We start from the raw sequence: 26,214 nt of genomic DNA on the forward strand, positions 1-26,214 counted from the left end.
GCAAAAATGTTATTGCAACTTGCCCCCTCCCATATGTATGTTGCCCCTCTGGCGCCACTCCAAATATTTATGTCTACAGATGCCACTGATGAGGACAGGTCACTACTGCCCTCCCTCCAACCCCCAGACCCACGGATCTCTATCATTGGGGAAAAAGGGAGAACTGGGAGACAGAAGGAGGGCAGCAGACAGCCAAGGAGTGTTCGAATTACACAAAGTCCCTGATAAAGATTCTGCCTTAGGGGAACACTCCCTTATTTTCAAACTCATTAGGTGTTACAGTGGGAAACAGAAACTGAATTCTTACTCTCATTTCCTGTAAGAATCATGGCTGCTGCAAACCCTGCTGAGAGTCTGCAAGATGAAGCTTCTTGTTCTATCTGTCTGGATTATTTTACAGATCCGGTGATGACAGACTGTGGACACAACTTCTGTCGCTCCTGTATCACTCAGAGCTGGGAGGGGAGAGACGCAGACTTCCCTTGTCCCCAGTGCAGGGAAACATCTCAGCAGAGGAACCTCAGACCTAACAGGCAGCTGGCAAATGTGACAGAAATGGTGAAAAAGCTTAGCGAGACTTCAGTGAGACCCAAAGAGGAGAATCTGTGTGAGAAGCATGAAGAGAAACTGAAGCTGTTTTGTCAAGAGGATCAGAGAGCAATTTGTTTGGTCTGTGACAGATCCAGGGATCACAGATCTCACACCGTGATCCCCGTAGAGGAGGCTGTGCAGGAATACAAGGTATGTGCAGGGCCGTGCCTAGGGTCTCTGGTGCCCCCACCCCCCCTCCGTCTAGCAGAGCAGGAACAGAAGGGAGCAGGCAAGTAAGCTGGACCTCAGGAAAAAATAGCACTGTACTTATCCCTCATTGATAAGTCTCTGACTCTAAAGTTTAGCAATTTCATTAAAGCAAAATGTATTTTCATAACACTTCACAGATTTCCAACTCAAAATAGGAATGCTAATTCAAAATGTGAGCAAAGTCCTCTTAGTTTCCAAAGATATAATTCAGATCAAACATTTATCTCTGATCAACTATCTCAGATCAAATATTTATTTCAGATCAAATATTAAGGTTTCCTTGCTTACAGTCACTTAAATCTACCTAGCCTTTATATAGCTTATAGGATTTAAACACTCTTAAACTGAAATTCACCCTTTTCTATTCTTCATAAACTTCAAGTAATACTGAAATATTCAGATCCTTTTCTCACTAGAGAAACTTCAATCGCCACCAATCTCTTTTCACTTATATTTTCTCATTTACCACAATCAGGCACTCTTTTATAACTTCAGTCAACAAACACAGGAAATCATAGCTGGATGTCTCTTTTGGCAAAGGACAGCTCTCACTCTGTTCACTTCCCGGGCAGATTTCTTAACAGAAGCTGATCATCCAATCAGAGAGCTCTATTTGAATGCAGATTAACATACAGACACTCATGGGAATTTTTAGTGAAAAACACTAGATAAACTCTTCGTTTTTGGACCAAACTTCACACTTTTGATCAGAGCCATGCCCTAACATTAAGGCTGTAAACACTTCCATCATTTTTTATTCATAAAAATGAGAACCTCCCAAAAAACGGACTCATTTGCATATGATTTAAACAAATCTGAGCATATGACAACCAAGTACAGACTCCCAGCACCTGAATTCTGCAATTAGATTTAATACAAATACTTTTAAAACTTATTTTAGCACTTTTAAAATTTCAGGTTCTCTTTAATTTGAATGCTGTTCAAGCTCTGAAGCTCACCCTGAGTGAGGAGTTAGCGGCAACTACAGCATATATAGCAATTTGGTTGCATTATTTCAAATAACTTGAAGAGCCTGCCTGCCTCGGTGAATACTGCTGTGTTGCTATCACTTCCGGTTTGCCATGAAAAGGAGGGCAGGAGCGATCTCAACTTCAGGTGAAAGATTTTGCAAGTGAGTGGAAGGCAGGGACCGCAGGGCCCCTCGGAGGCAGGCGCCCCCCCTGCCTTGCTTACCCCGCTTACTGCATTGGCACGGCCCTGGGTATGTGTATTTAATAAAATTACTAAAAATCGACATTTTCAGTCTCATAAAACTAAACGGAGTTGAATTAGCAGAGTTTTGAAACATGAGCAGTAAGATCAATCATCAAAACTTCAAGCCTGGCTGCTGTCTATTTGGGCATCTTCCATATACATTCAGGGGTCAATATTCAGCCTATGAGTTGTGGCTTCCGAAAGGAATACAGGTATTGCTAATACTCCATGCTACACCCAAGTATCGAAATACGTAAAGTTAGGTCAGCCTTATGCATGGTTCCGTTTACCTGCTTAGGTAATACGGGCACTGGAACTGAATATCACTGGTACCCACATATCTCCCAGTTCCATCCTGACTCTGCCCCGGATCACCCTTCCACTGCCTGCCGCCTGTTTCCCATCTAGTTCTGCCTAATTATATTTTATTGCATTTGTATCCCACATTTTCCCCACCTATTTGCAGGCTCAATGTGGCTTACAAAGACAGACTTATATGGTCTGTGCCAGAGCCGGTGGTTGGGAGGCGGGGCTGGTGGTTGGGAGGCGGGGATAGTGCTGGGTAGACTTATGCGATCTGTGCCATAGCCGGTGGTTGGGAGGCGGGGCTGGTGGTTGGGAGGCGGGGATAGTGCTGGGTAGACTTACGCGGTCTGTGCCCTGAAAAGGACAGGTACAAATCAAGGTAAGGTATACACAAAAAGTAGCACATATGAGTTTATCTTGTTGGGCAGACTGGATGGACCATGCAGGTCTTTTTCTGCCGTCATCTACTATGTTACTATGAGGGGCATAATCAAACGCGAACGCCTATGTGTAAGAACGTCCATCTCTGAGAACGGGTCTGTGAAGGGGCGGGCCGAACTGTATTTTCGAAAAAAATGGACGTTCATCTTTTTTTTCGAAAATACATTGGATTAGGGCGTTTTTTGAGCTGGGCGTTTTTGTTTTTTTAGCGATAATCGAAACCGAAGCGGCCCAGCTCAAAAACGACCAAATCCAAGGCAATTGGTCGTGGGAGGGGCCAGCATTCGTAGTGCACTGGTCCCCCTGAGATGCCTCTATGCCAGCCTCAAATATCATACCTAGCTCCATGACAGCAGTATGCAGGTCCCCAGAGCAATTTTAGTTTAGTTGGTGCTGCGCGGGACCCATGCAGAGAGGAAAAATCGGAAGAAAAAAAAAAAACAAGCAAGCAAGTGCAGTCAGGGACGTCTAAATTGATAGTAAAAGGGGGAATTGAACCAGCAATCTTCTGATTACAAGCTCAGTGCTCTAGCTACTGCACCACATTCAGTTGTGTAACCATCCTTTCCTTTCCATTAAGTCCCTTCAAGTTTCTGTCAGCCAATCACAGCTCGTTTAGCTGACATCGATGTCAGCTAAACAGCTGTGATTGGCTAACAAAAACTTGGAGAGACTTAATGGAAAGGGAAGGACATCTAAGCACTGAGCTTGTAATCAGAAGGTTGCTGGTTCAAATCCCCCTTTTACTATCAATTTAGAAGTCCCTGACTGCACTTGCTTTTTTTTTTTCCCCCCGATTTTTCCTCTCTGCTTGGGTCCCGCGCAGCACCAACTAAACTAAAATTACTTCGGGGACCTGCATACTGCTGTCATGGAGCTGGGGATGACATTTGAGGCTGGCTTATAAGTTGGAAAAAAAAGTGTTTAAGGTTCGGTTTTTTTGGTGGGAGGGGGTTAGTGACCACTGGGGGAGTCAAGGGAGGTCATCCCCGGTTCCCTCCGGTGGTCATCTGGTCATTTAGGGCACTTTTTTGGGACCTGTTCATGAAAAAAAAAAAGGGTCCAACAAAAGTGACCTAAATTCTCTCTAAAAACGCCTTTCTTTTTTCCATTATCGGCCGAGCACACACATCTCTGCTCAGCCGATAACCACGCCTCAGTCCCGCCTTCACCACGCCTCTGACACGCCCCCATCAACTTTATTCGTTCCCGCAACGGAGTGCAGTTGGAAACGCCCAAAATCGGCTTTCGATTATACCGATTTGGGCACCCGCTTGAGAAAGACGTCCATGTCCCGATTTAGGTCGGAATATAGGCATTTTTCTCTTTCGATTATAAGCAGGTATGTATGTATCCACCCTTAATTATTTGTTTGCCCTTGAGATAGTCTAAATCCCTAGTTAGGACACCTTGTGCATGGTTCAGTTTACCTGGTTAGATATGGGGCACTGGAACTGAATATTCTTGCATATCTCTCAGTTGCACTCTGACTCTGCCCCCGAATCACCCCTCCCTCCACTGACTGGACAGAACGTTTGCCAATATTCAGTGGCACTGTTGGGTATCAGGGGCGTAGCCAGACACCCAAGTTTGGGTGGGCCTGGACCCAAGGTGGGTGGGCAGAACTCCGCCTTGTCCTACAAGTGATTTGGTTTCTCCCTCTCTCGCCTGCATGCCATATGGTCTTTCAAACATCCCCTCTCCCCCGTATACCTTTTAAATAGCAGATTTTCACCGGCAGCAAACAGTTGTTGGGAGTTTTTGGCTGGTGGGGCTTGGGGTTTGCTGCTACTTGGTGGGCCTGAACCTAAAGTGGGTGGGCCTGGGCCCACCCCGTCCCACCCTTGGCTACGCCACTGGGTTAAGTGCTGTTTAATATTGGCTCACGGCCAGTTCAGCACGATTTAACCAGGCAGGAGCCTATCCTGCCTGGTTATATCACTTTGAATATTGACCCATCAGACTTCAGTTATTTCAAAGAAACGATCTAAATTGGAAGGGACATCTCACATTTACAGTCAAGTCTGAAATTGTGGTTATAAAAATAATCACATGCTAATCAATGATGTTTAATGTTCACAGGAAAAACTTAAAATGCACCTGGAGCCTCTGAGAAAGGACCTGGAAGATCTTCTGAAGTTTAAATCTACTGAAGAGAAGAAGGCTGAAGAGCTGAAGGTGGGTGTCTGTCCTGCTTATAATCGAAAGAGAAAAACGCCTGTATTGCGACCCAAATCGGGAGATGGGCGTCTTTCTCCCGTGGGCGCCCAAATCGGTATAATCGAAAGCCGATTTTGGGCGTTTCCAACTGCAATCCATCGCGGAAAAGGGTAAAGTTGAAGGGGGCGTTTCGGAGGCGTGGTGAAGGCAGAACTGGGGCGTGGTTATCGGCCAAGGAGAGATGGGCATCTTTAGCTGATAATCCAAAAAAAAAGGCGTTTCTACCGCGATTTTGGGTCACTTTTTGTTGACCCTTTTTTTTCACTAACAAGTCCCAAAAAAGTGCCCCAACTGCCCAGATGACCACTGGAGGGAATCGGGGATAACCTCCCTGGACTCCCTCAATGGTCACTAACCCCCTCCCACCAAAAAAAACCCACTTTAAAAACTTTTTTTCCAGCCTCTATGCCAGCCTCAAATGCCATACCCACCTCCATGACAGCAGAATGTGTTCTATCCTGTGACTGCCTTTCCCTGGTTCTGATGTGGCTCTCGGGTGAGTGTGACACCTTTTCTGTTATGCGCACTTCAGAGTCACATCAGCAATGCATTGTGGTGGGTGTAGGGTATTGGGCTCCGTGATTCCACTAGCTTGTGTTAAATGCTCACGATATTGGTAGTTGGTAGGCTCTACTCCCATGGTGCTTTTCCTCCTGCTTACTGGGTCAGAGTGTGCCCTGTTTTGTTTCCGGTAATCCATGAGGTAGTGGCCATTTTTGTAAGCCAGTTTTAGATCCCTTTCACGTGTTAGCCACGTTACAGAACTTAGTTCTTATCTTGAATGTGGCTGAAAGAGGGCATTGTACAGCATTCTGCCAGCTCTGACCTACTGCTTATCTCAGTACCAGGGAGACTCGTTGCCAGTGGGGCACAACCTCTGAGTAAGCGTGCTTATTCCAATAAAGGACGTTTTCGGAGAGATTAGTCTTCAGGTGTCAACTGGTGTGCCAATGTTATATAGCAGCAACAAGTCCTAGAGGTCTGTGTGTATGCAGGTCCCTGGAGCACTTTTAGTGGGTACCGCAGTGCACTTCAGCCAGATGGACCCAGGCCCATCCCCCCCTACCTGTAACACTTGTGCTGGTAAATGGGAGGCCTCCAAATCCCACTGTACCCACATGTAGGTGCCCCCTTCACCCCTAAGAGCTATGGTAGTGTTGTACATTTTTGGGTAGTGGATTTTGGGGGAGGGGGGTTGGGTGCTCAGCACCCGTGGTAAGGGAGCTATGCATGTGGGAGCGTTGTCTGAAGTCCACCGCCCTGAACTCTAGGGTGCCCAGTTGGTGTCCTGGCATGTCAGGGGGGCGAGTGTACTAGAAATCGTGGCCCTCCCACGACCAAATGGCTCGGATTAGGACGTTTTTGAGCTGGGCTTTTTTAGTTTCCATTATCGCTAAAAAAAAAAAAACGCCCAGCTCAAAAACGTCCATTTTTTCAAAAATACGGTCTGTCCCGCCTCTTCACGTACCCGTTTTCGGACATAGACGCCCATGGAGATAGGCATTCGCGTTCGATTATGCCCCTCTGTGTCTCCTTCTGAGCCAGTTTCTGTAGGGTTTTTGTTCCTCTCACTACAATAATTCCCTGAATAAGAGAATAATAAAATTCAATCTGCCTCATTACTTAAAGTATGGGAACTATTGGCTAAAAACAGGCAGGTTCTGAATCTGTATGTGGAACATCGTATTTCTTGCAGAGAGGTAGTGTGTTGTGGGCTGCAAAATGGGAAAGGAGAACTGGGCTCAAGCTTGATCCAGTCCAGCAGTATAGAGTGGGGGTCTCTGGGGCTGTTGTGGTGCCAGAAAGGATGGCTGCAGGACTCTGTGTTGCACTGGGGCCTGTTAGGGGGCAGGAATTGGAGCAGTAACATGCCTGAAAGGGTCTCTGGTGTGGGGAAGCAGAGTGAGAAATAGGCAGGAGCCTGAAAAAGAGAAAGAAGTAAGTTCTAGGTCCACTGGGGAAAATATTGTCCTGATTCAGGGCTGTGCTGGACTCCAAAGTGTGGCAGCTAACTGGCCATGTTGGAGTGAGCCTGGGAAACCAACTTGAGCACCAGTGGGCCCAAAGCAGGAGCCCTGACAAACCCAGAAGTGTGTGCATGGGTGAAAGCATGTTCATGGGGTCACAGGTCCACACAGGGCCCATAAAGAAGGTGGAGCTTGGTGTGGAACAGAACCAGGACTGAGTGGGGAGGTGAGAAGTGAGAGTGGAGGAAGAGAGGAGCAACAACGGAGGTCTTTTAATGATTCTGAGTTGGTCATTGAAGGAAGGTTGTGAGAGCTGAGTGTGGAGAGCAACTGCGATTTTAATTAAGCTCTCAAGTGAATCTAATTAATAACAGGTAAGAGAACTTTTTTGAAGTATTATCAGGTGGGGGATAACCGTATTTTATATACATTTATATAAAAAAACATTTAAAAGACAGTTAAATGTGTTAGTTAAAGATGTTATATTAGTTGAAAAGCAACTTTTACTGCCTGATCAATGAGGAGGTGGGTGTTGTAAATCTTGCAGTTTGAGCTTTATACCAGCAATTTGCACTACTGAGATCGGAAGGAATTATCATTCAACACTCTGGTGTAGTTGATGTGCTTTTGAATTTTGTGCCCCACAGTAGAATTTTGCCAGGTGTGAAGTTTTCTGACTGTGGTATAAAATACACATATTTGTTCCTCACCTGACCCTGCTGTTTTCGGGTCATAGACCATAGAAGGCTGCCTGGCACTGTCCTCACTTCCCTACTACTGGACTTGCTGTCTAAGCATTGCTAAGTTTTGTTTTCATGTCATCCTCCTTCCATGTAGTGATTTCTTCTGTTTATCCCATGTAGTTTTGAATTTCATCACCATGTCTGTCTCCACCACTTCTCCCAGAAGGTTGCTCCAGACATCCCCCACCCTCTTTGTGAAAAAGTACTTCTTAACGTTACTCCTAAGTCAACCACCTTGTAACCTCAGTTCATGTCGTCTAGGTCTACCACTTCCCTGTCTCTGGAAAAGATTTGTTTGCATATTAATACCTTTCAAGTATTTAATTGTCTGTATTATATCTCCTCTATCTCTCCTTTCCTCTAAGGTAAACTTACTGTTTTCCTCTTCCTTTTTCTCAGCTCTCAACCTTCCATTCATCCATCTCACCTTCGTCGCTGTCGTCATACCTCTCCTACTCTTCTCATAAGTACATAAGTACATAATGCCATACTGGGAAAAGACCAAAGGTCCATCGAGCCCAGCATCCTGTCCCCGACAGCGGCCAATCCAGACCAAGGGCACCTGGCAAGCTTCCCAAATGTACAAATTCTACACATGTTATTCTTGAAATTGTGGATTTTTCCCAAGTCCATTTAGTAGCAGTTTATGGGCTTGTCCTTTAGGAAACTCTCTACCCCCTTTTTAAACTCTGCCAAGCTAACTGCCTTCACCACATTTTCCGGCAACAAATTCCAGAGTTTAATTACGCGTTGGGTGTAGAAAATTTTTTTCCGATTTGTTTTAAATTTACTACACTGTAATTTCATCGCATGCCCCCTAGCCCTGGTATTTTTGGAAAGTGTGAACAGACACTTCACATCCACCTGTTCCACTCCACTCATTATTTTATATACCTCTATCATGTCTCCCCTCAGCCGTCTCTTCTCCAAGCTGAATAGCCCTAGCCTCCTTAGTCTTTCTTCATAGGGAAGTCGTCCCATCCCCGCTATCAATTTTGTCGCCCTTCGCTGCACCTTTTCCAATTCCACTATATCTTTCTTGAGATGCGGCGACCAGAATTGAACACAATACTCAAGGTGCGGTCGCACCATGGAGCGATACAACGGCATTATAACATCCTCACACCTGTTTTCCATACCTTTCCTAATAATACCCAACATTCTATTCGCTTTCCTAGCTGCAGCAGCACACTGAGCAGAACGTTTCAGCGTATTATCAACGACGACACCCAGATCCCTTTCTCGGTCCGTAACTCCTAACGTGGAACCTTGCATGACGTAGCTATAATTTGGGTTCTTTTTTCCCACATGCATCACCTTGCACTTGCTCACATTAAGCGTAATCTGCCATTTAGACGCCCAGTCTCCTAGTCTCGTAAGGTCCTTCTGCAATTTTTCAGAATCTTGTCACGAGTTAATGACTTTGAATAACTTTGTGTCATCAGCAAATTTAATTACCTCACTAGTTACTCCCATCTCTAAATCATTTATAAATATATTAAAAAGCAGCGGTCCTAGCACAGACCCCTGAGGAACCCCACTAACTACCCTTCTCCATTGTGAATACTGCTCATTTTACCCCACTCTCTGTTTCCTATCCTTCAGCCAGTTTTTAATCTACAATAGGACATTTCCTCCTATCCCATGACCCTCCAATTTCCTCTGTAGCCTTTCATGAGGAACCTTGTCAAACGCCTTTTGAAAATCCAGATACACAATATCAACCGGCTCCCCTTTGTCCACAAGTTTGTTAACTCCTTCAAAGAATTGAAGTAAATTGGTCAGGCAAGATTTCCCCACACAAAAGCCGTGCTGACTCGGTCTCAGTAATCCATGTCCTTGGATGTGCTCTGTAATTTTGTTTTTAATAATAGGCTCTACCATTTTCCCCGGCACCGACATCAGACTCACCGGTCTATAATTTCCCGGATCTCTTCTGGAACCTTTTTTTACAAATCGGTGTTACATTGGCCACCCTCCAATCTTCAGGTACCACACTCGATTTTAAGGATAAATTGCATATCACTAACAGTAGCTCCGCAGGCTGATTTTTCAGTTCTATCAGTACTCTAGGATGAATACCCCTCTCTGTACTCTCTTGCTCCTTCTTTTGCTCTCCGCTGGGGACATTAATCCCAATCCTGGTCCTCCACATTAGCTCTCATCCTATTTGTACAGGTCACACCATGATATCTCCAATCTAATTTCTGTTCCTTTCCTGTCCCCTTATTCCCTGCCTTTCTCTTGCCCTCTGTGGAATGCCCGCTCTTTCTGTAACAAACTTTCCTACATCCATGACCTCTTTATCTCTCGTACTCTCCATCTGCCTGCCCTAACTGAAACTTGGCTTTACCTTGAAGACTCTGCTTCAGTCGTGGCCCTATGCCATATTCCTCGCCCGGTTGGCCGTGGTGGTGTCAGGCTACTACTTTTTTTTTTTTGTTTTTTTGTTACATGGCAGGCTCAATGCGGCTTACATGGGGCAATGGAGGGTTAAGTGACTTGCCCAGAGTCACAAGGAGCTGCCTGTGCCTGAAGTGGGAATTGAACTCAGTTCCTCAGTTCCCCAGGACCAAAGTCCACCACCCTAACCACTAGGCCACTCCTCCACTGTTGCTACTATTTGAGATTCCACTAGCAACATTCCATGTAGAAGTCGGCCCTTGCAGATCACCAATGTGGCCGCGCAGGCTTCTACATGGAATATTGCTAGTGGAATAGCAACATTCCATGTAGAATCTCAAACAGTAGCAACATTCCATGTAAAATCTCCAATAGTAGCAACATTCCATGTAGAATGTCCAATAGTAGCAACAGAATCTCAATAGTAGCAACACTCCATGTAGAATGTCCAATAGTAGCAACAGAATCTCAATAGTAGCAACATTCCATATAGAATCTCCAATAGTATCTATTTTATTTTTGTTACATTTGTACCCTGCGCTTTCCCACTCATGGCAGGCTCAATGCGGCTTACATGGGGCAATGGAGGGTTAAGTGACTTGCCCTGAGTCACAAGGAGCTGCCTGTGCCTGAAGTGGGAATCGAACTCAGTTCCTCAGTTCCCCAGGACCAAAGTCCACCACCCTAACCACTAGGCCACTCCTCCACTGTTGCTACTATTTGAGATTCCACTAGCAACATTCCATGTAGAAGTCGGCCCTTGCAGATCACCAATGTGGCCGCGCAGGCTTCTGCTTCTGTGAGTCTGACGTCCTGCACAGGACGTCAGACTCACAGAAACAGAAGCCTGCGCAGCCTTCTACATGGAATATTGCTAGTGGAATAGCAACATTCCATGTAGAATCTCAAACAGTAGCAACATTCCATGTAAAATCTCCAATAGTAGCAACACTCCATGTAGAATGTCCAATAGTAGCAACAGAATCTCAATAGTAGCAACATTCCATATAGAATCTCCAATAGTATCTATTTTATTTTTGTTACATTTGTACCCTGCGCTTTCCCACTCATGGCAGGCTCAATGCGGCTTACATGGGGCAATGGAGGGTTAAGTGACTTGCCCTGAGTCACAAGGAGCTGCCTGTGCCTGAAGTGGGAATCGAACTCAGTTCCTCAGTTCCCCAGGACCAAAGTCCACCACCCTAACCACTAGGCCACTCCTCCACTGTTGCTACTATTTGAGATTCCACTAGCAACATTCCATGTAGAAGTCGGCCCTTGCAGATCACCAATGTGGCCGCGCAGGCTTCTGCTTCTGTGAGTCTGACGTCCTGCACGTACGTGCAGGACGTCAGACTCACAGAAACAGAAGCCTGCGCAGCCTTCTACATGGAATATTGCTAGTGGAATAGCAACATTCCATGTAGAATCTCAAACAGTAGCAACATTCCATGTAAAATCTCCAATAGTAGCAACATTCCATGTAGAATCTCCAATAGTAGCAACAGAATCTCAATAGTAGCAACACTCCATGTAGAATGTCCAATAGTAGCAACAGAATCTCAATAGTAGCAACATTCCATATAGAATCTCCAATAGTATCTATTTTATTTTTGTTACATTTGTACCCTGCGCTTTCCCACTCATGGCAGGCTCAATGCGGCTTACATGGGGCAATGGAGGGTTAAGTGACTTGCCCTGAGTCACAAGGAGCTGCCTGTGCCTGAAGTGGGAATCGAACTCAGTTCCTCAGGACCAAAGTCCACCACCCTAACCACTAGGCCACTCCTCCACTCCTCTTTTAGATTTCAACCTCTTCTTCCACCTCAGTCTCACTGTTTTTCTTCCTTCGAAGTCCACTCCATCCGTCTATTTGCTCCTCTGCCTCTCTGAGTAGCAGTCATTTATCAACCCCCTGATAAGTCCCTTTCTTCCTTTCTTACAGACTTTGATGCCTGGCTTTCCTTCTTTCTTGAACCTTCATCTCCTTCCCTCATTCTTGGGGATTTTAACATTCATGCTAATGATCCCTCTTACATAGGTGCCCCATATAAGAGGCTTGGGGAGGCTAGCCCAGCTGTGACCTTCCCCGCCTTTCTCCTCCGGCTCCAAATTGTTAATTGTATCATCCGCCTCCCGCCCCCTGGATGAGCCCACTCCCCAACATACCTTCCATTCCGTTTCAGACACAGCCGCCCTGCGTTTAAAGCTCAGCTGTTATTTTAAGTCTCAGCGGCTGCGGCAGCTCGAGTCCAGTCTCTCCCTTCAGTGTCCCGCCTTCCTCTGATGAGGTATTTCCTGTTTCCGCGAGGGCGGGACATTGAAGGGAAAGGCTGAAGTCGAGCCGCTGCTGCCCTTCCCCACAGAAGTTCGGCAGCCTCCTGACATCTTTAAAACTGGGTGAGTGTCCCAACAGAAGGTACATGGGGGGAAGGAGGTATTAGGAACCCTAAGGACTAAGCTAACCTTCACCCTTGCGCCCCCACTCAGTTTATTTTTAGACCCTTCCCCCCCCCTCCAATATCGAGTAATTGGATGAAAACTTGAAGCTGAATGATTTCTGGGGATCAGACCCAACCTGTTCTCCTTTTCTTTTTCAAAGCATTCTGTATAACAGCTACTTTGGTTTGTTATGTTTTTAATTTAACAGGGTATAGTAACATAGTAACATAGTAGATGACGGCAGAAAAAGACCTGCATGGTCCATCCAGTCTGCCCAAGACAAACTCATATGTGTATTCCTTACCTTGAATTTGTACCTGTCCTTTTCAGGGCACAGACCGTATAAGTCTGCCCAGCAGTATTTCCCGCCTCCCAACCACCAGTCCCGCCTCCCATCACCGGCTCTGGTACAGACCGTATAAGTCTGCCCTCCCCTATCCTCGCCTCCCAACCACCACCCCCTCTTCCCCCCAACTAGGTATAATGTGTATTAATATATCTGTATGCAACTTGCAAATTGCATTGCTCCCATGTCAGTGCAGCTGGGGATCCAAGTGGCCAATAAACTATATTTAAACAGGGAAAAGGACCCCAGAAACCATTAGCCTGCAAATAGGTGGGAAAATGTGGGATACAAATGGCCATTATATGTAAATGTTTAGATCTTTCTCAATTCATTCACTCTACGTGATCTCACCCTAAACATAGCTACTCCCCGCTGTGCTGTTCTCGTTGTGTGCTGTATTTATTTATTTGTTGCATTTGTATCCCACCTTATCCCACCTCTTTGCAGGCTCAAAGTGGCTTACAATACATCATGAATAGTGGAAGAATGTTAGTAATAAACATTTAGTATTGCGTGATCTTGGTCAGCATGATGATAATAAAACAAAGTAATAATATACAAACAGATATTAAGAAACAGTTCTGAATATAAATGGGTGAGTTGTGAGTGGAGGAGTGGCCTAGTGGTTAGGGTGGTGGGGAACTGAGTTTGATTCCCACTTCAGGCACAGGCAGCTCCTTGTGACTTTGGGCAAGTCACTTAACCCTCCGTTGCCCCATGTAAGCCGCATTGAGCCTGCCATGAGTGGGAAAGCGCAGGGTACAAATGTAACAAAAATAAAATAGATACTATTGGAGATTCTACATGGAATGTTGCTATTCCACTAGCAACATTCCATGTAGAAGGCTGCGCAGGCTTCTGTTTCTGTGAGTCTGACGTCCTGCACGTACGTGCAGGACGTCAGACTCACAGAAGCAGAAGCCTGCGCGACCACATTGGTGATCTGCAAGGGCCGATGTTGCTAGTGCAATAGCAACATTCCATGTAGAATCTCAAATAGTAGCAACAGTGGAGGAGTGGCCTAGTGGTTAGGGTGGTGGACTCTGGTCCTGAGGAACTGAGTTTGATTCCCACTTCAGGCACAGGCAGCTCCTTGTGACTCTGGGCAAGTCACTTAACCCTCCATTGCCCCATGTAAGAAGCATTGAGCCTGCCATGAGTGGGAAAGCGCGGGGTACAAATGTAACAAAAATAAAAATATTCACATTGGTTGATCTTTGTGGTAGGCTTTATTAAAGAGATGGGTCTTCAGTAATATGCGGAAGTTCGTTCTTTCGTAGATCGATTTCAAGCTGCGCAGCAGTGCGTTCCATAACTGTGTGCTCAGGTAGGTGAAGTTTGACGCATGCATTAGTTTGTATTTCATTCCTTTCCAACTGGGGAAGTGCAGATCAAGGAATGTGCAGGATGATCTTTTGGCATTCCTAGGTGATAGGTCTATTAGGTCAGACATGTAAGCTGGTGCATCTCCATGGATAATTTTGTGAACTAGTGAACATATTTTGAACGTAATGCATTCCTTAAGTGGGAGCCAGTGTAATTTTTCTCGTAAGGGCTTGGCAGTTTCAAATTTTGGTTTGCCAAATATGAGTCTAGCTGCAGTGTTCTGGGCTGTCTGGAGTTTCTTGATTATTTGTTCTTTGCAACCGGCATATAGTGTGTTGCAATAGTCTAGATGACTGAGCACCATTGATTGTACCAGGTTACAGAAAACACTCCTGGGGAAGAAAGGTCTTATTCTTTTTAATTTCCACATTGAGTGGAACATCTTCTTGGTTGTGTTTTTCGCGTGGTTCTCTAGTGTTAGGTGTCGATCAATGGTGACTCCAAGAATTTTTAGGGTTTCTGAAATAGGAAGGTTTAGAGTTGGTGTGTTGATGGCAGTGTATTCTTTCTTGTTGTGTTGGGAGGTTAGTATTAGGCATTGGGTCTTTTCTGCATTGAGCTTCAACCGAAATGCATGGTTTTGAGACTTTGGTTGATGTCATTGGAAATTTCTTTTAGGTCTTGTTTGAATTGGATGTAGATCGTTACGTCATCCGCATGAATGTATGGGCTGAGGTTTTGATTTGATAGTAATTTTGCCAAGGGTATCATCATTAAGTTGAATAGAGTTGGCGAGAGGGGGGATCCTTGTGGTACTTCGCATTCAGATACCCATGCGGCTGAAATAGTCGAGTTAGATGTTACTTGGTATGACCTTGCGGTTAGGAATCCCTCGAACTACTTGAGGACGTTGCCTCCGATTCCAAAGTATTTAAGGATGTGTAGTATGTGTCTCCGTGTCCATCTCCTGCCACCACCACCACCCCCTCTCTCAGGTTCTAATTAAGACAGATGCACTTTTTTCTAGCTTGCAATTTTCCAGCTAACCTTGATAAATGTTAAAAGCCTGTCAAAACACTCCTCTGATCTCTTAGGATTCACCAAGGTTCTTCACTCAATTTGTGTCTGTGGGAAAAGACCGTGATGAATTGGGTCCTTAGAATTCCCCCCCCCCCAATCCCCCCCCCCCCCCCCCCATTTATATAAAATAAGGAGCCTTCATTCCTCTCTGGTGAATCATGAAATAAACCAGGATTTAAAAAGGGAGATGAATTATTTTTCAAATTCTGTGAGCAAACCAATGATAAAATCAATTTATTATTATGTTCATGGCTTCTGAATTCTTCTCACAGCAAGGTTATCAATAGAAATCAAACAAAATAAAGCATGGAAAAGAAAATAAGATGATACCTTTTTTATTGGACTAACTTAATACATTTCTTGATTAGTTTTCGAAGGTTACCCTTCTTCATCAGATCGGAAATAAGCAAATGTGCTAGCTGATAGTATACATAAGTGAAGCTTCCAAGCATTTCATTGACAGTCTGACAGGGGTGAGGGTGGGTAGGAGGTATGCATGGGGACATCAAAGCATTTCATTGATATTCTAACAGGATGGGTGTAGGTAGGTGAGAGGAGGGTGATAAAGAGAAAAATACAACTTTATGGTTTGTAATGGGCTAGAAAACCCAGATCCTTGTTAAGTCCTGTCTGTTGGGTGTCAAAATACGTTCCTGTATTGTTTTAAAGTTACCTTTCAGGATCCTTACTATGAAATCACTGGTACAGTGTTCTGGTCTCTATTCTTTCCTGGTTTTCTTCTTATCTCTCCCAGCGTACCTTTAGTGTATACTCTAGTGGATCCTCCTCTACTTCTCTCCCACTGTCAGTTGGTGTACCTCAGGGATTTCTCCTGGGACCTCTTCTTTTCTCCATCTATACTTCTTCCCTTGGTACTCTGATCTCATCCCATGGTTTTCAGTATCATCTTTACTCTGATGACTCCCAGATCTACCTCTCCTCACCAGAAATCTCAGCCAAAATCCAGGCCAAAGTATCAGCCTGCTTGTCTGACATTCCTGCCTGGATATCTCGGCGCCATCTGAAACTAAACATGACCAAGACTGAGCTTCTTTTCTTTCCCCCTAAACCAACCTCTCTTCCTCCCCCATTCTCTATTTCTGTGGATAACACTCTCATCCTTCCTGTCTCATCAGTTCATAACCTTGGGGTCATCTTCGACTCCTCCCTCTCCTTCTCTGCACATATTCAGCAGACTGTTAAAACCTGTCGTTTCCTTCTCTATAATATCACCAAAATTCGCCCTTTCCTTTCTGAGCACACTACCAGAACCCTCATTCACACTCTTGTCACCTCTCGCTTAGACTATTGCAAATTGCTTCTCACAAGTCTCCCAGTGTCGTTATGCTCATATTAGCCCTCTCCTCAAGTCACTTCACTGGCTTCCTATCCGTTTCCGCATACAGTTCAAACTCCTCTTATTGACTTATAAGTGCATTCACTCTGCAGCTCCTCAGTACCTCTCCACTCTCATCTCTCCCTACATTCCTCCCCGGGAACTCCGTTCAGTGGGTAAATCTCTCTTATCTGCACCCTTCTCCTCCACTGCTAACTCCAGACTCCGTTTCTTTTATCTTGCTGCACCTTATGCCTGGAATAGACTTCCTGATCCGGTATGTCAAGTTCCATCTCTGGCCGTCTTCAAATCTAAGCTAAAAGCCCACCTTTTAATTCTGCTTTTAACTCCTAACCCTTATTCACTTGTTCAGAACCCTTATTTTATCATCCTCACCTTAATATTCCCTTATCTCTTGTTTGTCCTGTTTGTCCTAATTAGATTGTAAGCTCTGTAGAGCAGGGACTGTCTCTTCATGTTCAAGTGTACAGCGCTGCATATTTCTAGTACCACTTTAGAAATGATAAGTAGTAGTAGTAGTAACTTAGTAACGTAGATGACGGCAGAAAAAGACCTGCACAACTGAGATTACAGGGTGTTTGACTTAGGAGTAACAGAAAAAGTGGGAGAGCGACCAAGGAAGCCAGAGACTGGAGGATGTAAGAACAATGAATAATTTTATTAATAAATTTGGAGACTCGACACAACGTTGTGTTTCGGCCGTCAGGCCTGCATCAGGAGTCTATAAAAACATACATTTATATGAAAAAAAGGAAAACAATAAATAATAGTGCATAAAATATATATATATAACTGAAATAAATTTATGAATAATAAAATACAAGCATAAAAACATACTGTATATGAAATGGTGATATAATGGATTGCAAAAAAGCATGCTTAAAAATGCAAAAAATAGAGCAAATAATAACAAGTAAATATTAAACAAACATATGTATATGTTAAAAAACAGCTAAATTAAAAGGTTTAGACATATTAACATAAAAAACATAAAAACTTTGATGCCATTATATATGCCACATAATACATGACTTACATATTCAGAACTATTCAATATAGAATATATAATGTAATGTCACTTAAGTAACTGGATGCAATAGCGATAGGTGAAGTTGTGAAAAAATGGCAAATTTAGATGTCAGAAGTTGTATAATGGATTGCAAAAAAGCATGCTTAAAAATGCAAAAAATAGAGCAAATAATAACAAGTAAATATTAAACAAACATATGTATATGTTAAAAAACAGCTAAATTAAAAGGTTTAGACATATTAACATAAAAAAACTTTGATGCCATTATATATGCCACATAATACATGACTTACATATTCAGAACTATTCAATATAGAATATATAATGTAATGTCACTTAAGTGACTGGATGCAATAACGATAGGTGAAGTTGTGTAAAAAATGGCAAATTTAGATGTCAGAAGTTGTAGGTAACATGAATGAATTGCAAATAAAACGAAATTATCATTTAAAACAAATTTGCTTATGCTGTACTACGTGGTAAAAAACTATCTGTCAAGGGGAAGGAAACGTGAAAATAAAATTGAAAATAAAAATAAATAACAACTGGTGATTAGATGTAAGAAATATGTGATGTGGTTGAGAGACACTGACCTTTGTGACAAGATATTGTCAAAGACTATCAATGATAGTTGTTCAAACGTAACGTTATAGTCTGTTGGAAAAAAAGATGAAGGGTTATGTGTACACCTAAAAGTACTTGAAAAATAGAAGATGCAGAGGATAAGGGGCTGAGGCAATCAAATTTGTAGGAGAACTGGAAGAGTAACACAAAGCTTCACATAAGATCATATGATGGTACATAAACAAGAAGTGTGTTTGAAAAAGAATGGAAAAATTGACGCTTATACGTGATTTCAATAAGAAAATGCAAAAAGTTAAAGCATTGAGTAATGCCACAAGCTTGCGATCTTAATCTTTAGGGAGTAGCGATACTAACCTTTAAAAAGACTTCGTTAGAAATCAAGTGACCGTCAGGTACACAGCTAGCGCTGTCCGCGATGTGGTTCAGAAAAAAGATGCAGTGAAAAAAGCGAGCATTATAAATGAAAAAAGGCGCCAAAAGACAAAAAACGCCGAAATACACGGAAGCCGATGACTAGTATCGCTACTCCCTAAAGATTAAGATCGCAAGCTTGTGGCATTACTCAATGCTTTAACTTTTTGCATTTTCTTATTGAAATCACGTATAAGCGTCAATTTTTCCATTCTTTTTCAAACACACTTCTTGTTTATGTACCATCATATGATCTTATGTGAAGCTTTGTGTTACTCTTCCAGTTCTCCTACAAATTTGATTGCCTCAGCCCCTTATCCTCTGCATCTTCTATTTTTCAAGTACTTTTAGGTGTACACATAACCCTTCATCTTTTTTTCCAACAGACTATAACGTTACGTTTGAACAACTATCATTGATAGTCTTTGACAATATCTTGTAACAAAGGTCAGTGTCTCTCAACCACATCACATATTTCTTACATCTAATCACCAGTTGTTATTTATTTTTATTTTCAATTTTATTTTCACGTTTCCTTCCCCTTGACAGATAGTTTTTTACCACGTAGTACAGCATAAGCAAATTTGTTTTAAATGATAATTTCGTTTTATTTGCAATTCATTCATGTTACCTACAACTTCTGACATCTAAATTTGCCATTTTTTACACAACTTCACCTATCGTTATTGCATCCAGTCACTTAAGTGACATTACATTATATATTCTATATTGAATAGTTCTGAATATGTAAGTCATGTATTATGTGGCATATATAATGGCATCAAAGTTTTTTTATGTTAATATGTCTAAACCTTTTAATTTAGCTGTTTTTTAACATATACATATGTTTGTTTAATATTTACTTGTTATTATTTGCTCTATTTTTTGCATTTTTAAGCATGCTTTTTTGCAATCCATTATACAACTTCTGACATCTAAATTTGCCATTTTTTCACAACTTCACCTATCGCTATTGCATCCAGTTACTTAAGTGACATTACATTATATATTCTATATTGAATAGTTCTGAATATGTAAGTCATGTATTATGTGGCATATATAATGGCATCAAAGTTTTTATGTTTTTTATGTTAATATGTCTAAACCTTTTAATTTAGCTGTTTTTTAACATATACATATGTTTGTTTAATATTTACTTGTTATTATTTGCTCTATTTTTTGCATTTTTAAGCATGCTTTTTTGCAATCCATTATATCACCATTTCATATACAGTATGTTTTTATGCTTGTATTTTATTATTCATAAATTTATTTCAGTTATATATATATATTTTATGCACTATTATTTATTGTTTTCCTTTTTTTCATATAAATGTATGTTTTTATAGACTCCTGATGCAGGCCTGACGGCCGAAACACAACGTTGTGTCGAGTCTCCAAATTTATTAATAAAATTATTCATTGTTCTTACATCCTCCAGTCTCTGGCTTCCTTGGTCGCTCTCCCACTTTTTCTGTGACTCTGTTTTTTATCGTGGGGTGTTTGAGTTCTCCGCTTTTTTGGCGGATTTTCTCCCACATTTACCCCTGAACTCGACCATGGCTTTCCAGAACTGGAACGATGTACTCACTTATAGCGATGAATATCTCAACAAATTATTACAACATCTGGATAATGATGAAGACTACAATCAACCATCCTCAACATCATTAATGGAACAGTGGCTAGATATTATAGAATTTAAAAAAAATATTGTCAGAAATGATTTACATTTCTGTACAATGCTTAGTTATTGCAGATCCAAACGCATACCCAGAGGCCTTAGAATAAATAAAGCACCAACGATGTTTTTAGATAATCAACTTTTTTTAGACAAGTGGTGCGCAATTCTCAATAAATGTAGTTTAGATCTCATGATTTTAATAGCAGAAACAGCACAATTAAAGAGCAAAGCATTAAAAGAAACTTTAGAACCTAAATTAGTTGCACTACATACTTTAGATCCCAGTTATGACACAATACTGCAAGATGTCAATAATAAGATAGACAAATTCAAAAAAGACATAAAGGAAGTTAAAAATGGCAAATTTAGAAGAGACGAGACAGACTATAAAAGGGGATCCATTTACCCCTTTTCAAAATCAAGACAATATGTTCAAAATAAAAGAATAACGAAACCATTCACTCATACTAAATTTAGGCCCTCCCAAAAGAATACCAATTTTGATCATACAAACACAGAACAGAGACGCAAAAGAGTTAGAAGCGACTCTGGGGACGAATACACTTCTCCCATTGGGAGCCCCATCATGCAACAACAAGCAGCTAGAACATCTAGACATTCCACCGAACGTGATACATCTCTTCTAGCTAGTCAAGAACTCCAAACACATTCTTTTTTAGAAGAACTTTGGAAGAAGGACACGAGATTTCAACCGCAACGCCATCCATACCATCAACAAGATCGCCATATACAAAGAGGAAGAGGCAGGGGAAGAGGAAGAACACAGAACATATATCCACAGAATCATTCATACAGAGGCCACTCTCAACATCCATATCGACAATAGAAGAATCCATACCTATTTTCAATCTTTCTCAACATACACCAACAGAAATTGAGGTCAGTGTCCTCCAGAAAGGCCTATCTTTTGTGCCCACCAGTGGATACAATGCTTTTCAGACAAGAGTAGATCTCTTCAAATTCAATCGCAAGCTGCAGATCATACAAGCCTTTTCCCATAGGCCCTATACAGCACAAGAAGTTTCAGTTGTTAAAAAACCCTCTAATTGGATACCTCCTGGTCCTTCACATCCATTAATTGATGCATTTCATCAATGTGTGAACAGAGATCTTAAAAAGGTCGAGAGAAATACCAAGCCTCGCTATTATAACACCACAATATCAGAACGTAGAGCTATTCAAGATCTTTCCAGCAATACATCTATCGTCATCAAACCAGCGGACAAAGGGGGATCAATAGTTATCATGGATCGAGTGAAATATGTACAAGAAGTTCAGCGACAACTAGACGATCCCAATTTCTATATCCCCTTACAAGATGACCCTACAGGAGGAATCCAGAAAGACATAGATGAACTCATCAACATCTCAGCCAAAATGGGTTTTCTCACTGAAAAAGAGAGACAATTTTTACAAGTTAAATATCCTGTCATTCCAACCATATACATATTACCAAAAATACACAAGTCTATCACCAACCCACCAGGAAGGCCCATTGTTTCCGGAAAAGGTTCCATTTTAGAACCTTTATCCATTTTTGTGGATTTCTTTTTACGGCCTTTTGTACCCATCATTCCGTCATATGTACAAGACACTACTCATATGATCAACATTCTTGAACATTACGATGGACCAATTACAGATACCATTATGGTAACTATGGACATTGAGTCTCTTTACACCAATATTCCTCAACTTGAAGCACTGAACGTAATTGAAGAAACCCTACAAAAAAGGACCACGCATCGCAGAATACCTAATCATTTGATTTTAACGTGCGCAACCATAGCACTTACTAAAAATTATTTTCGATTTAATGATATATATTACCAACAGATCAAAGGCACCGCGATGGGTGCCAGCATGGCACCAGATTTAGCCAACCTGTACGTGGGAAAATTTGAAGAAAAATTTCTCACCAATCATCCTTTTTCACAACATATTAAAATTTATCGACGCTATATAGATGACGTCTTCATTCTCTGGCAAGGAAATGAAGATAGTCTTCATTCTTTCCACCATTGGCTCAACAGACAGGATTCAAATCTCAAGTTTACTTTAGAATACAACAACAATAATATCCACTTTCTCGATATTTCAATTACTAAAACGGACTATTTTTTCAAAACCAATATTTACAGAAAACCTACAGACCGTAATATGTATCTGCACTATTCAAGTTATCACAACCCTAGCTTGAAGAGTAACTTACCTCTCAGTCAATTTCTCCGTCTTCGACGTCTTTGTTCAGATTTTGATGATTTTCATCATCAAGCCAACATTTTGAAAAACAAGTTCACAACCAGGGGCTACCCACAACAACACATCAACAATGGTCTCAACCGAGCCATTGAGAAAGACCGTAAAGAATTACTGGAAACATCGGCAATCAAGAACACACCTGATATAGTGTGCACGTTAAAATACTCCTTTCTAGCCAAACATATTTCACGATCAATCAAGAAACATTGGCACATTTTAGAAGGACTAGAATGTTTTCAAAACAAACAATTGGTTATTGCCTATTCCAGGAACAGAAACCTGAAAGAACATCTCGTGCCCTCTACGTTACCTGATGAGACTATAGATTCAGCACCACTTGGATTTCGGAAATGTGGCCATTGTAGCATTTGTACCCATTGCATTGAAACTACCCATTTTATGCATCCTAAAACTAAGAAATCTTTCAAATTAAACCATACATCAGATTGCAATACTTCTTCTGTCATTTACATTGTCATTTGCCCTTGTCCCATGTTATACGTTGGTAAAACCATTAGAGCAATAAAGACCCGTATTATAGAACACAGGAGCTGCATTAAAAGGAAGATTGAGTCCGCTCCCCTTGTGGAACATTGGTATGCAGCAAATCATTCAATTTCAGATCTCAAATTTCTTGTTTTCAAAACCAAGATTAAGAAATGGAGAGGAGGTGACCTGGATAAACTACTGCTACAGGAAGAACAGAAACTTATTTTTGATTTAAATACCCTGGCACCTGTTGGATTAAACAATGAAATTGACTTCCGGCCATTTTTATGACGACTCACTTCAATACAGTTGTCCACTCAAATGAATACTCACATAATAACAAGTAATTTTTCTCTATAACATTTTCCTCTTTCTTTATTCTTTTATTATTTATTTTTTATTTTTTAGCTCTTCCACTTTTTTGCCCTTCATTATTTTTCACACAGTTTTCATCCTCCTTTTTCTTTTTCACCCTTTTATTAGTTTCCAGTCAATTTTTTTCCCTTTTTTTAAATAAACAATTCAAATGCAACAACTTCATTTATTTTCTTTCATTGTTTCATACTTATTTTTACTTATACATTATTTTGTCATCATATGCGTCATTTCATATTCTTTTTGTATTTTATTTTTTAATCCTTTTTTCATATTATTCTATTTTATTTCTTTATTTTTTACTTTTATTTTCATTTTTCATTTATTATTTATTTATTATTTTTTATTTATTATTTAATTTTTATTATTTTTTATTTTTCATTTTAATCTTCATTTTTATTATTTATTATTTATTTTTTATTGCTTCTCCTGCTTTTCTGTGCCCGTTTTTCGTTTCTCAGCTCTCTTTTCAGTATTTTTCATCTAGTTTTTATTTCCCAGACAGCAGTCTCCGTCATCCTTAAGTTAGATAGTGTTTGTTTTTCACATTTTTTCTTTGCTTACGTCACTTCCGTTTCAGCGTGATTTTCCACATTTTTTCATTACACATTTTTGACGTTTTATTTTTATTTTTTCATTTTGCATAGCTTTTCCGCTTTTTTTGTGCCTGCTTTTCGTTCAACAGCCCTTCTTCAGTATTTTTCATCTAGTTTTTACTTTCCAGACAGTAGTCTCTGTCATCCTCCATTCAGACAACGTTTGTTTTTCACATTTTTTTCATTGCTTACGTCACTTCCGTCCTAGCGTGATTCTTTTCACATTTTTTCATTACACATTTGTGTTGTTTCAATTCCCCCTTTTTTCAGTTCTTTCCACATGATTCTACTTCATTTTTTATTTTTATTTTCATTTTTATTTTCATTTTTCTTCTTAGTATACACGGCACACAACAGTGCGCGTCACTTCCGGGAATCAGTCATCGGCTTCCGTGTATTTCGGCGTTTTTTGTCTTTTGGCGCCTTTTTTCATTTATAATGCTCGCTTTTTTCACTGCATCTTTTTTCTGAACCACATCGCGGACAGCGCTAGCTGTGTACCTGACGGTCACTTGATTTCTAACGAAGTCTTTTTAAAGGTTAGTATCGCTACTCCCTAAAGATTAAGATCGCAAGCTTGTGGCATTACTCAATGCTTTAACTTTTTGCATTTTCTTATTGAAATCACGTATAAGCGTCAATTTTTCCATTCTTTTTCAAACACACTTCTTGTTTATGTACCATCATATGATCTTATGTGAAGCTTTGTGTTACTCTTCCAGTTCTCCTACAAATTTGATTGCCTCAGCCCCTTATCCTCTGCATCTTCTATTTTTCAAGTACTTTTAGGTGTACACATAACCCTTCATCTTTTTTTCCAACAGACTATAACGTTACGTTTGAACAACTATCATTGATAGTCTTTGACAATATCTTGTCACAAAGGTCAGTGTCTCTCAACCACATCACATATTTCTTACATCTAATCACCAGTTGTTATTTATTTTTATTTTCAATTTTATTTTCACGTTTCCTTCCCCTTGACAGATAGTTTTTTACCACGTAGTACAGCATAAGCAAATTTGTTTTAAATGATAATTTCGTTTTATTTGCAATTCATTCATGTTACCTACAACTTCTGACATCTAAATTTGCCATTTTTTACACAACTTCACCTATCGTTATTGCATCCAGTCACTTAAGTGACATTACATTATATATTCTATATTGAATAGTTCTGAATATGTAAGTCATGTATTATGTGGCATATATAATGGCATCAAAGTTTTTTTATGTTAATATGTCTAAACCTTTTAATTTAGCTGTTTTTTAACATATACATATGTTTGTTTAATATTTACTTGTTATTATTTGCTCTATTTTTTGCATTTTTAAGCATGCTTTTTTGCAATCCATTATACAACTTCTGACATCTAAATTTGCCATTTTTTCACAACTTCACCTATCGCTATTGCATCCAGTTACTTAAGTGACATTACATTATATATTCTATATTGAATAGTTCTGAATATGTAAGTCATGTATTATGTGGCATATATAATGGCATCAAAGTTTTTATGTTTTTTATGTTAATATGTCTAAACCTTTTAATTTAGCTGTTTTTTAACATATACATATGTTTGTTTAATATTTACTTGTTATTATTTGCTCTATTTTTTGCATTTTTAAGCATGCTTTTTTGCAATCCATTATATCACCATTTCATATACAGTATGTTTTTATGCTTGTATTTTATTATTCATAAATTTATTTCAGTTATATATATATATTTTATGCACTATTATTTATTGTTTTCCTTTTTTTCATATAAATGTATGTTTTTATAGACTCCTGATGCAGGCCTGACGGCCGAAACACAACGTTGTGTCGAGTCTCCAAATTTATTAATAAAATTATTCATTGTTCTTACATCCTCCAGTCTCTGGCTTCCTTGGTCGCTCTCCCACTTTTTCTGTGACTCTGTTTTTTATCGTGGGGTGTTTGAGTTCTCCGCTTTTTTGGCGGATTTTCTCCCACATTTCTTCCTGACTTAGGAGTAACATCAGGAAGTACTTTTTCACAGTGAGGGTGGCGGAGACTGAAAAATATGGTAATAAACAAACTAAAAAGAGGTGAGTTAGGGTCTCAACAATATCAAGTCAATTATACCCACT

At 40.8% G+C, this 26,214-nt stretch overlaps 1 protein-coding gene across 1 annotated transcript in view; it reads left to right on the forward strand.

Moving 5' to 3' along the window:
• Positions 1-250: 250 nt before the first annotated feature.
• LOC115468205 (E3 ubiquitin-protein ligase TRIM39-like) overlaps positions 251-26,214 on the forward strand; it is a 1,720,076-nt gene continuing 1,694,112 nt past the window's right edge. Inside the window, exons 1-2 of the mRNA XM_030199742.1 lie at positions 251-741; positions 4,846-4,941. Coding sequence (XP_030055602.1) covers positions 328-741; positions 4,846-4,941 — 510 coding nt within the window. The 5' untranslated portion in view covers positions 251-327. The remainder of the gene's footprint in view (positions 742-4,845; positions 4,942-26,214) is intronic.

The sequence above is a fragment of the Microcaecilia unicolor genome, chromosome 4 (genome assembly GCF_901765095.1).
Source record: "Microcaecilia unicolor chromosome 4, aMicUni1.1, whole genome shotgun sequence".
NCBI classification, from domain to species: domain Eukaryota; kingdom Metazoa; phylum Chordata; class Amphibia; order Gymnophiona; family Siphonopidae; genus Microcaecilia; species Microcaecilia unicolor.